Raw genomic sequence first — 12768 nt, forward strand, 5'->3', positions numbered from 1 at the left:
AATATTTTTCTAGAGGCCAAAATATAAACGTGGATTTTTTAAAAATATTTCTCCAGAAGCCTAAATATTATCGTGGATTTTTTAAAAATATTTTTCTAGAGGCCTAAATATAAACGTGGATTTTTTAAAAATATTTTTCCAGACACCTAAATATAAACGTGGATTTTTTAAAAATATTTTTCCAGACACCTAAATATAAACGTGGATTTTTTAAAAATATTTTTCCAGACACCTAAATATTAACGTGGATTTTTTAAAAATATTTTTCTAGAGGCCTAAATATAAACGTGGAATTTTTAAAAATATTTTTCTAGAGCCCTAAATATAAACGTGGATTTTTTAAAAATATTTTTCTAGAGCCCTAAATATAAACGTGGATTTTTTAAAAATATTTTTCTAGAGCCCTAAATATAAACGTGGATTTTTTAAAAATATTTTTCTAGAGGCCAAAATATAAACGTGGATTTTTTAAAAATATTTCTCCAGAAGCCTAAATATTATCGTGGATTTTTTAAAAATATTTTTCTAGAGGCCTAAATATAAACGTGGATTTTTTAAAAATATTTTTCCAGAGGCCTAAATATAAACGTGGATTTTTTAAAAATATTTTTCTAGAGGCCTAAATATAAACGTGGATTTTTTAAAAATATTTTTCTAGAGGCCTAAATATAAACGTGGATTTTTTAAAAATATTTTTCGGCAGACCAAAATATAACAGAAGATTTTTAAAAATATTTTTCTAAAGGCCTAAATATAAACGTGGATTTTTTAAAAATATTTTTCGAAAGGCCTAAATATAAACGTGGATTTTTTAAAAATATTTTTCTAAAGGCCTAAATATAAACGTGGATTTTTTAAAAATATTTTTCTAAAGGCCTAAATATAAACGTGGATTTTTTAAAAATATTTTTCTAAAGGCCTAAATATAAACGTGGATTTTTTAAAAATATTTTTCTAAAGGCCTAAATATAAACGTGGATTTTTTAAAAATATTTTTCTAAAGGCCTAAATATAAACGTGGATTTTTTAAAAATATTTTTCTAAAGGCCTAAATATAAACGTGGATTTTTTAAAAATATTTTTCTAAAGGCCTAAATATAAACGTGGATTTTTTAAAAATATTTTTCCAGAGGCCTAAATATAAACTTGGATTTTTTAAAAATATTTTTCCAGAGGCCTAAATATAAACGTGGATTTTTTAAAAATATTTTCCAGAGGCCTAAATATAAACGTGGATTTTTTAAAAATATTTTTCCAGAGGCCTAAATATAAACGTGGATTTTTTAAAAATATTTTTCCAGAGGCCTAAATATAAACGTGGATTTTTTAAAAATATTTTTCCAGAGGCCTAAATATAAACGTGGATTTTTTAAAAATATTTTCCAGAGGCCTAAATATAAACGTGGATTTTTTAAAAATATTTTTCCAGAGGCCTAAATATAAACGTGGATTTTTTAAAAATATTTTTCCAGAGGCCTAAATATAAACGTGGATTTTTTAAAAATATTTTTCCAGAGGCCTAAATATAAACGTGGATTTTTTAAAAATATTTTCCAGAGGCCTAAATATAAACGTGGATTTTTTAAAAATATTTTTCCAGGACCTAAATATAAACGTGGATTTTTTAAAAATATTTTTCCAGAGGCCTAAATATAAACGTGGATTTTTTAAAAATATTTTTCCAGAGGCCTAAATATAAACGTAGATTTTTTAAAAATATTTTTCTAGAGGCCTAAATATAAACGTGGATTTTTTAAGAATATTTTTCCAGAGGCCTAAATATAAACCTGGATTTTTTAAAAATATTTTTCCAGAGGCCTAAATATAAACGTGGATTTTTTAAGAATATTTTTCCAGAGGCCTAAATATAAACGTGGATTTTTTAAAAATATTTTTCTAGAGGCCTAAATATAAATGTGGATTTTTTAAAAATATTTTTGAATAAATGAACTCCAACCTAAATCATATTTTTTTACCTTTTTTATTCTAAAAAAAATCAAAAGACTACTGCACTTCTACAAACTAATTGAACTAATTGGTGCAAATTACTATTTGAATTAAGTTCTATTAGCAAACAAATGTGAACTTCAGGTGAAAGTGTGAACTTCAAAGTTCCAAAGATTTGACAAAATTTTCGCTCCCATTCTAAATTATTCTTTCATGGCGCCCAACAGGGTGTTGTAGGAGAAAGCTGTGCGATAAATCTGTAAAAAACAAATATTGAATTCAAAATAGAATCAATTTTAAGCCAGAACTTTCAAATGACTCACATAGACCAACAAATTGCGATCCAACTCAAAAAATAATCCCCTCAAGGCAGCATCCTGCTGGGATCGCTGCAGTGGCAATAGCATCATTCTCTTCTCCGATGGATACATTTTCTCCCAGGGAAATTTCGAATAAATATCGAAACAAAACATTTCATTCTAGAAATGAAAAAAAAAACAAAAATTAAAGACAAAAATACAAATTCCGCTCCTTCACCCACCTCCGATTTAATTTTCTCCCCGCCAAAACAGTAGATCATCATTTGAATACTGATCGCAGTGAAGACCATGGCATTGAATGGTATCATCCGCTTGTCCGATCCATTGTTTAGGGTGAAAATCAGAAAACACATCTGCAGACAGCTGAAGGCAACCTCGGCCCAAAATATCTGACCAAAAATTTCATTCAAGGCATCGACAAAGCCAAGGGTTTTAATGTGATATCTCACAATGGCTCCAATATCCTGGACGAAATCGAGATGATTTCCATGTTCATCGATTTTCTTGGCAGCCATTTCCACTTTGAGGCGGAGAATACGAAAATGTCCCGATACAGCATGAATTAGCCAACCGAAAAGCGTATCAATGCCAATCGTCCAACAGAGCAGGGTATACACATAGATGACGGAGAGGATGTAGTTGAGAATGAATATCGGTATGCCCAGGTGTTCATAGGGAAATCTGGAAAAAAATTATTTTTATAAAAAATCCACGCCTTGAAAAATTATTTTTATAAAAAATCCACGCCTTGAAAAATTATTTTTATAAAAAATCCACGCCTTGAAAAATTATTTTTATAAAAAATCCACGCCTTGAAAAATTATTTTTATAAAAAATCCACGCCTTGAAAAATTATTTTTATAAAAATCCACGCCTTGAAAAATTATTTTTATAAAAATCCACGCCTTGAAAAATTATTTTTATAAAAATCCACGCCTTGAAAAATTATTTTTATAAAAATCCACGCCTTGAAAAATTATTTTTATAAAAATCCACGCCTTGAAAAATTATTTTTATAAAAATCCACGCCTTGAAAAATTATTTTTATAAAAATCCACGCCTTGAAAAATTATTTTATAAAAATCCACGCCTTGAAAAATTATTTTTATAAAAATCCACGCCTTGAAAAATTATTTTTATAAAAATCCACGCCTTGAAAAATTATTTTTATAAAAATCCACGCCTTGAAAAATTATTTTTATAAAAATCCACGCCTTGAAAAATTATTTTTATAAAAATCCACGCCTTGAAAAATTATTTTTATAAAAATCCACGCCTTGAAAAATTATTTTTATAAAAATCCACGCCTTGAAAAATTATTTTTATAAAAATCCACGCCTTGAAAAATTATTTTTATAAAAATCCACGCCTTGAAAAATTATTTTTATAAAAATCCACGCCTTGAAAAATTATTTTTATAAAAATCCACGCCTTGAAAAATTATTTTTATAAAAATCCACGCCTTGAAAAATTATTTTTATAAAAATCCACGCCTTGAAAAATTATTTTTATAAAAATCCACGCCTTGAAAAATTATTTTATAAAAATCCACGCCTTGAAAAATTATTTTTATAAAAATCCACGCCTTGAAAAATTATTTTTATAAAAATCCACGCCTTGAAAAATTATTTTATAAAAAATCCACGCCTTGAAAAATTATTTTTATAAAAAATCCACGCCTTGAAAAATTATTTTTATAAACAATCACGCCTTGAAAAATTATTTTTATAAAAAATTCCACGCCTTGAAAAATTATTTTTATAAAAAATCCACGCCTTGAAAAATTATTTTTATAAAAAATCCACGCCTTGAAAAATTATTTTTATAAAAAATCCACGCCTTGAAAAATTATTTTTATAAAAAATCCACGCCTTGAAAAATTATTTTTATAAAAAATCCACGCCTTGAAAAATTATTTTTATAAAAAATCCACGCCTTGAAAAATTATTTTTATAAAAAATCCACGCCTTGAAAAATTATTTTTATAAAAAATCCACGCCTTGAAAAATTATTTTTATAAAAATCCACGCCTTGAAAAATTATTTTTATAAAAAATCCACGCCTTGAAAAATTATTTTTATAAAAAATCCACGCCTTGAAAAATTATTTTTATAAAAAATCCACGCCTTGAAAAATTATTTTTATAAAAAATCCACGCCTTGAAAAATTATTTTTATAAAAAATCCACGCCTTGAAAAATTATTTTTATAAAAAATCCACGCCTTGAAAAATTATTTTTATAAAAAATCCACGCCTTGAAAAATTATTTTTATAAAAAATCCACGCCTTGAAAAATTATTTTTATAAAAAATCCACGCCTTGAAAATTATTTTTATAAAAAATCCACGCCTTGAAAAATTATTTTTATAAAAAATCCACGCCTTGAAAAATTATTTTTATAAAAAATCCACGCCTTGAAAAATTATTTTTATAAAAAATCCACGCCTTGAAAAATTATTTTTATAAAAAATCCACGCCTTGAAAAATTATTTTATAAAAAATCCACGCCTTGAAAAATTATTTTTATAAAAAATCCACGCCTTGAAAAATTATTTTTATAAAAAATCCACGCCTTGAAAAATTATTTTTATAAAAAATCCACGCCTTGAAAAATTATTTTTATAAAAAATCCACGCCTTGAAAAATTATTTTTATAAAAAATCCACGCCTTGAAAAATTATTTTTATAAAAAATCCACGCCTTGAAAAATTATTTTTATAAAAAATCCACGCCTTGAAAAATTATTTTTATAAAAAATCCACGCCTTGAAAAATTATTTTTATAAAAAATCCACGCCTTGAAAAATTATTTTTATAAAAAATCCACGCCTTGAAAAATTATTTTTATAAAAAACCCACGCCTTGAAAAATTATTTTTATAAAAAATCCACGCCTTGAAAAATTATTTTTATATCCACGCCTTGAAAAATTATTTTTATATCCACGCCTTGAAAAAATATTTTTATAAAAATCCACGCCTTGAAAAATTATTTTTATATCCACGCCTTGAAAAAATATTTTTATAAAAATCCACGCCTTGAAAAAATATTTTTATAAAAATCCACGCCTTGAAAAAATATTTTTATAAAATTCCTCGCCTTGAAAAAATATTTTTATAAAATTCCTCGCCTTGAAAAAATATTTTATAAAAATCCACGCCTTTAAAAATTATTTTCATAAAAATCCACACCTTGAAGAATTATTTTTATAAAAATCCACGCCTTGAAAAATTATTTTTATAAAAATCCACGCCTTGAAAAATTATTTTTATAAAAATCCACGCCTTGAAAAATTATTTTTATAAAAATCCACGCCTTGAAAAATTATTTTTATAAAAATTCACGCCTTGAATTTTTTGTTTTATAAAAGTCCACGCCTTGAAAAATTATTTTTATAAAAATCCACGCCTTGAAAAATTATTTTTATAAAAATTCACGCCTTGAATTTTTTGTTTTATAAAAGACCACGCCTTGAAAAATTATTTTTATAAAAATCCACGCCTTGAAAAATTATTTTTATAAAAATCCACGGCTTGAAAAATTATTTTTATAAAAATCCACGGCTTGAAAAATTATTTTTATAAAAATCCACGTGTTGAAAAATTATTTTTATAAAAATCCACGCCTTGAAAAATTATTTTTATAAAAATCCACGCCTTGAATTTTTTGTTTTATAAAAGTCCACGCCTTGAAAAATTATTTTTATAAAAATCCACGCCTTGAATTTTTTGTTTTATAAAAGTCCACGCCTTGAAAAATTATTTTTATAAAAATCCACGCCTTGAATTTTTTGTTTTATAAAAGTCCACGCCTTGAAAAATTATTTTTATAAAAATCCACGCCTTGAAAATTATTTTTATAAAAATCCACGCCTTGAAAAATTATTTTTATAAAAATCCACGCCTTGAAAAATTATTTTTATAAAAATCCACGCCTTGAAAAATTATTTTTATAAAAATCCACGCCTTGAAAAATTATTTTTATAAAAATCCACGCCTTGAAAAATTATTTTTATAAAAATCCACGCCTTGAAAAATTATTTTTATAAACGCCACGCCTTGAAAAATTATTTTTATAAAAATCCACGCCTTGAAAAATTATTTTTATAAAAATCCACGCCTTGAAAAATTATTTTTATAAAAATCCACGCCTTGAAAAATTATTTTTATAAAAATCCACGCCTTGAAAAATTATTTTTATAAAAATCCACGCCTTGAAAAATTATTTTTATAAAAATCCACGCCTTGAAAAATTATTTTTATAAAAATCCACGCCTTGAAAAATTATTTTTATAAAAATCCACGCCTTGAAAAATTATTTTTATAAAAATCCACGCCTTGAAAAATTATTTTTATAAAAATCCACGCCTTGAAAAATTATTTTTATAAAAATCCACGCCTTGAAAAATTATTTTTATAAAAATCCACGCCTTGAAAAATTATTTTTATAAAAATCCACGCCTTGAAAAATTATTTTTATAAAAATCCACGCCTTGAAAAATTATTTTTATAAAAATCCACGCCTTGAAAAATTATTTTTATAAAAATCCACGCCTTGAAAAATTATTTTTATAAAAATCCACGCCTTGAAAAATTATTTTTATAAAAATCCACGCCTTGAAAAATTATTTTTATAAAAAATCCACGCCTTGAAAAATTATTTTTATAAAAAATCCACGCCTTGAAAAATTATTTTTATAAAAAATCCACGCCTTGAAAAATTATTTTTATAAAAAATCCACGCCTTGAAAAATTATTTTTATAAAAAATCCACGCCTTGAAAAATTATTTTTATAAAAAATCCACGCCTTGAAAAATTATTTTTATAAAAAATCCACGCCTTGAAAAATTATTTTATAAAAAATCCACGCCTTGAAAAATTATTTTTATAAAAAATCCACGCCTTGAAAAATTATTTTTATAAAAAATCCACGCCTTGAAAAATTATTTTTATAAAAAATCCACGCCTTGAAAAATTATTTTTATAAAAAATCCACGACTTGAAAAATTATTTTTATAAAAAATCCACGCCTTGAAAAATTATTTTTATAAAAAATCCACGCCTTGAAAAATTATTTTTATATCCACGCCTTGAAAAAATATTTTATATCCACGCCTTGAAAAATTATTTTTATAAAAAATCCACGCCTTGAAAAATTATTTTTATATCCACGCCTTGAAAAATTATTTTTATATCCACGCCTTGAAAAAATATTTTTATATCCACGCCTTGAAAAAATATTTTTATAAAAATCCACGCCTTGAAAAATTATTTTTATATCCACGCCTTGAAAAATTATTTTTATATCCACGCCTTGAAAAAATATTTTTATAAAAATCCACGCCTTGAAAAAATATTTTTATAAAAATCCACGCCTTGAAAAAATATTTTTATAAAATTCCTCGCCTTGAAAAATATTTTTATAAAATTCCTCGCCTTGAAAAAATATTTTTATAAAAATCCACGCCTTTAAAAATTATTTTCATAAAAATCCACGCCTTGAAAAATTATTTTTATAAAAATCCACGCCTTGAAAAATTATTTTTATAAAAATCCACGCCTTGAAAAATTATTTTTATAAAAATCCACGCCTTGAAAAATTATTTTTATAAAAATCCACGCCTTGAAAAATTATTTTTATAAAAATTCACGCCTTGAATTTTTTGTTTTATAAAAGTCCACGCCTTGAAAAATTATTTTTATAAAAATCCACGCCTTGAAAAATTATTTTTATAAAAATTCACGCCTTGAATTTTTTGTTTTATAAAAGTCCACGCCTTGAAAAATTATTTTTATAAAAATCCACGCCTTGAAAAATTATTTTTATAAAAATCCACGCCTTGAGAAATTATTTTTATAAAAATCCACGCCTTGAGAAATTATTTTTATAAAAATCCACGCCTTGAGAAATTATTTTTATAAAAATCCACGCCTTGAAAAATTATTTTTATAAAAATCCACGCCTTGAGAAATTATTTTTATAAAAATTCACGCCTTGAGAAATTCTTTTTATAAAAATCCACGCCTTGAAAAATTATTTTTATAAAAATCCACGCCTTGAGAAATTATTTTTATAAAAATCGACGCCTTGAGAAATTCTTTTTATAAAAATCCACGCCTTGAGAAATTATTTTTATAAAAATCGACACCTTGAGAAATTCTTTTTTTAAAAATCCTTGCCTTGAAAAAATATATTTTTAAAAATCCACGCCTTGAAAAATTATTTTTATAAAAATCCACGCCTTGAAAAATTATTTTTATAAAAATCCACGCCTTGAAAAATTATTTTTATAAAAATCCACGCCTTGAAAAATTATTTTTATAAAAATCCACGCCTTGACAAATTATTTTTATAAAAATCCACGCCTTGAAAAATTATTTTTATAAAAATCCACGCCTTGAAAAATTATTTTTATAAAAATCCACGCCTTGAAAAATTATTTTTATAAAAATCCACGCCTTGACAAATTATTTTTATAAAAATCCACGCCTTGAAAAATTATTTTTATAAAAATCCACGCCTTGAAAAATTATTTTTATAAAAATCCACGCCTTGAGAAATTATTTTTATAAAAATCCACGCCTTGAAAAATTATTTTTATAAAAATCCACGCCTTGAAAAATTATTTTTATAAAAATCCACGCCTTGAAAAATTATTTTTATAAAAATCCACGCCTTGAAAAATTATTTTTATAAAAATCCACGCCTTGAAAAATTATTTTTATAAAAATCCACGCCTTGAAAAATTATTTTTATAAAAATCCACGCCTTGAAAATTTATTTTTATAAAAATCCACGCCTTGAAAAAAAAAACGTTTAAAATTCCACCCCTTGAAAAAATCTCTTAAATATAATTTTTTAAGACTCTTCTCTACTCACTCTCCATCAAAGGGTAGTTTCAGCGACACCTCCAGACCCTTGAAGTGTTCATAGCTCATGAAAATTATCGGTATGGATATGGAGAGTATCACCGAGGCAATACAGGCCGTGGAGTAAATATTTCCAATGACCTTCGAAAAACGATTTTCCGACAGCCAGGTTTCCCTTTCCGGCTCATTGGCTGGAAATTAAAAAAGAAAAGGAAATGTTGAAAGAATATTGAAAACGAATTGTTGGAAAAATATTAAAATTCGAAAAAGGGAATTTTTAAAATACACACCCTTGGAAATATTTCCCCCCCCCCTAGAACACTCACCCATTGTTGCCAGCAGATTCATATCCCAAATTAATTTCAACAACCGATTCGATTTGAAAATTAAAATCGAAACCTTCAACATTAGCAGCGAACCCTGATTGAACATCGAAAGGGCGGCACTGGCCTTGTCTATCTGCACACCGAAGATGTGGACCGCAAATAGAATCAGGCCATATTGCAGATAGGTGGTGATGATGCCATAGATAAGGAATTTTCCACGATCGTTGAGAAAATCCTTGCCCCGAATTGCACCAATGTCCAGGCCAACGCGTATGAGTGCCCGATATTGGACATCCAAAAATTCCAAATCCTGGCGAGTCTTACCGTCGACGTTGTTGTACATGGCGGGACTGGAGAGTTTAACTGCCGTTCCGAATGAAGCGATGAGTGGATGTGATTTCAATGTTACCAAATCGCATGATGTTGGGGGGTCCTTATATCATCTCCAAAGGTGTTAGGTGTCACAGGACACCCTATAATTTGCCAGGATTTTAATTTTGTGGGCGTTTTATTTATTTTTTTTTTTTTTTTGCAGAAAATATTTTTAATTGCGGGTTATGCAATTCGAAAGGTGACAAATGGTTGATGGATATTTTTTCCGAATTCAAAAGAGGAAAATAAATTTTCAATTTCCATTTTACAAGAAAAAAATTCAAACTGGCAGAACACCTTCACGTGGCTTCATGTGGACTGAAGTGACCTCAGACATGTTTGTTGTTCGTCTGTGAAGTTGTTTTGTCTGGCCAATCGAAAAACAAAAACAAAACAACAAAACTTATTTCAAAACAAAATATTAAAAATATTTATTTTGAATGCTTAACAGAGCCCAAATTCACCTCCTCTAGGTCTCATCCTTTCACAGAAAACTTCATGGGCTCTAATTATTTCTAAATGCTTTGGATTTTTTGGTTGGTTATTTTTAAAAATATTTTTCCAGAGGCCCAAATATATACTTAGATTTTTAAAAAATATTTTTCTAGAGACCTACATATAACGTGGATTTTATAAAAATATTTTTTCAAGCCCCAAATATAAACGTGGATTTTTTAAAAATATTTTTTCAGAGGCCCAAATATAAACGTGGATTTTTTAAAATATTTTTCCCGAGGCCCAAATATAAACGTGTTTTTTTTTAATATTTTCCAGAGGCCCAAATATAAACGTGGATTTTTTAAAAATATTTTTCCAGAGGCCCAAATATAAACGTGGATTTTTTAAAAATATTTTTCTAGAACCCTAAATATAAACGTGGATTTTTTAAAAATATTTTTCCAGAGGCCCAAATATAAACGTGGATTTTTTAAAAATATTTTTCCAGAGGCCCAAATATAAACGTGGATTTTTTAAAAATATTTTTCCAGAGGCCCAAATATAAACGTGGATTTTTTAAAAATATTTTTCCAGAGGCCCAAATATAAACGTGGATTTTTTAAAAATATTTTTCCAGAGGCCCAAATATAAACGTGGATTTTTTAAAAATATTTTTCCAGAGGCCTACACATAAACGTGGTTTTTTTAAAAATATTTTTCCAGAGGCCCAAATATAAACGTGGATTTTTTAAAAATATTTTTCCAGGGGCCCATATATAAACGTAGCTTTTTTAAAAATATTTTTCCAGAGGCCCATTTATAAACGTGGATTTTTTAAAAATATTTTTCCAGAGGCCCAAATATAAGCGTGGATTTTTTAAAAATATTTTTCCAGGGGCCCAAATATAAACTTGGATTTTTTAAAAATATTTTTCCAGGGGCCCATATATAAACGTAGCTTTTTTAAAAATATTTTTCCAGAGGCCCATTTATAAACGTGGATTTTTTAAAAATATTTTTCCAGGGGCCCATTATAAACGTAGCTTTTTTAAAAATATTTTTCCAGAGGCCCAAATATAAACGTGGATTTTTTAAAAATGTTTTTCAGAGTCCCAAATATAAGCGTGGATTTTTTAAAAATATTTTTCCAGGGGCCCATATATAAACGTGGATTTTTTAAAATATTTTTCCAGAGGCCCAAATATAAACGTGGAATTTTTAAAATATTTTTCCAGAGGCCCAAATATAACCGTGGATTTTTTAAAAATATTTTTCCAGAGGCCCAAATATAACCGTGGATTTTTTAAAAATATTTTTCCAGAGGCCCAAATATAAACGTGGAATTTTTAAAATATTTTTCCAGAGGCCCAAATATAAACGTGGATTTTTTAAAAATATTTTTTCAGAGGCCCAAATATAAACGTGGTTTTTTTAAAAATATTTTTTCAGAGGCCCATATATTAAAGTGAATTTTTTAAAAATATTTTTCCAGAGCCCAAATATAAACGTGGATTTTTTAAAAAATATTTTTCCAGTGGCCCAAATATAAACGTGGATTTTTTAAAAATATTTTTCCAGAGGCCCAAATATAAACGTGGATTTTTTAAAAATATTTTTCCAGAGGCCCAAATATAAACGTGGATTTTTTAAAAATATTTTTCCAGAGGCCCAAATATAAACGTGGATTTTTTAAAAATATTTTTCCAGAGGCCCAAATATAAACGTGGATTTTTTAAAAATATTTTTCCAGAGGCCCAAGTATAAACGTGGATTTTTTAAAAATATTTTTCCAGAGCCCAAATATAAACGTGGATTTTTTAAAAATATTTTTCCAGAGCCCAAATATAAACGTGGATTTTTTAAAAAATATTTTTCCAGTGGCCCAAATATAAACGTGGATTTTTTAAAAATATTTTTTCAACGTGGATTTTTTCAAAATATATTTCCAGAGGCCCATATATTAATGTGAATTTTTTAAAAATATTTTTCCAAAGGCCCAAATATAAACGTGGATTTTTTAAAAATATTTTTTCAGAGGCCCAAATATAAACGTGGTTTTTTTAAAAATATTTTTTCAGAGGCCCATATATTAAAGTGAATTTTTTAAAAATATTTTTCCAGAGCCCAAATATAAACGTGGATTTTTTAAAAAATATTTTTCCAGTGGCCCAAATATAAACGTGGATTTTTCAAAAAATATTTTCTCAACGTGGATTTTTTCAAAATATTTTTCCAGAGGCCCATATATTAACGTGAATTTTTTAAAAATATTTTTCCAAAGGCTAAATATAAACGTGGATTTTTTAAAAATATTTTTTCAACGTGGATTTTTTAAAAATATTTTTCCAGAGGCCCAAATATAAACGTGGATTTTTTAAAAATATTTTTTCAACGTGGATTTTTTCAAAATATTTTACCAGAGGCCCATATATTAACGTGAATTTTTTAAAAATATTTTTCCAAAGGCCCAAATATAAACGTGGATTTTTTAAAAATA

The 12768-nt window shown here is 26.5% G+C and overlaps 1 protein-coding gene across 1 annotated transcript; it reads right to left on the bottom strand.

Moving 5' to 3' along the window:
* Nucleotides 1-1964: 1964 nt before the first annotated feature.
* Nucleotides 1965-9867, bottom strand: LOC101892468 (odorant receptor 1a-like). The gene is made up of 5 exons (XM_011297533.3): nt 9462-9867; nt 9146-9326; nt 2489-2948; nt 2271-2426; nt 1965-2204 (listed from the first exon to the last, which is right to left on the bottom strand). Exons 1-5 carry the CDS (start codon nt 9802-9804, stop codon nt 2151-2153), a joined length of 1194 nt encoding a protein of 397 aa, XP_011295835.1. The 5' UTR covers nt 9805-9867; the 3' UTR covers nt 1965-2150.
* Nucleotides 9868-12768: the final 2901 nt, after the last annotated feature.

The sequence above is a fragment of the Musca domestica genome, unplaced genomic scaffold (assembly GCF_030504385.1).
Source record: "Musca domestica strain aabys unplaced genomic scaffold, Musca_domestica.polishedcontigs.V.1.1 62, whole genome shotgun sequence".
Lineage (NCBI taxonomy): Eukaryota > Metazoa > Arthropoda > Insecta > Diptera > Muscidae > Musca > Musca domestica.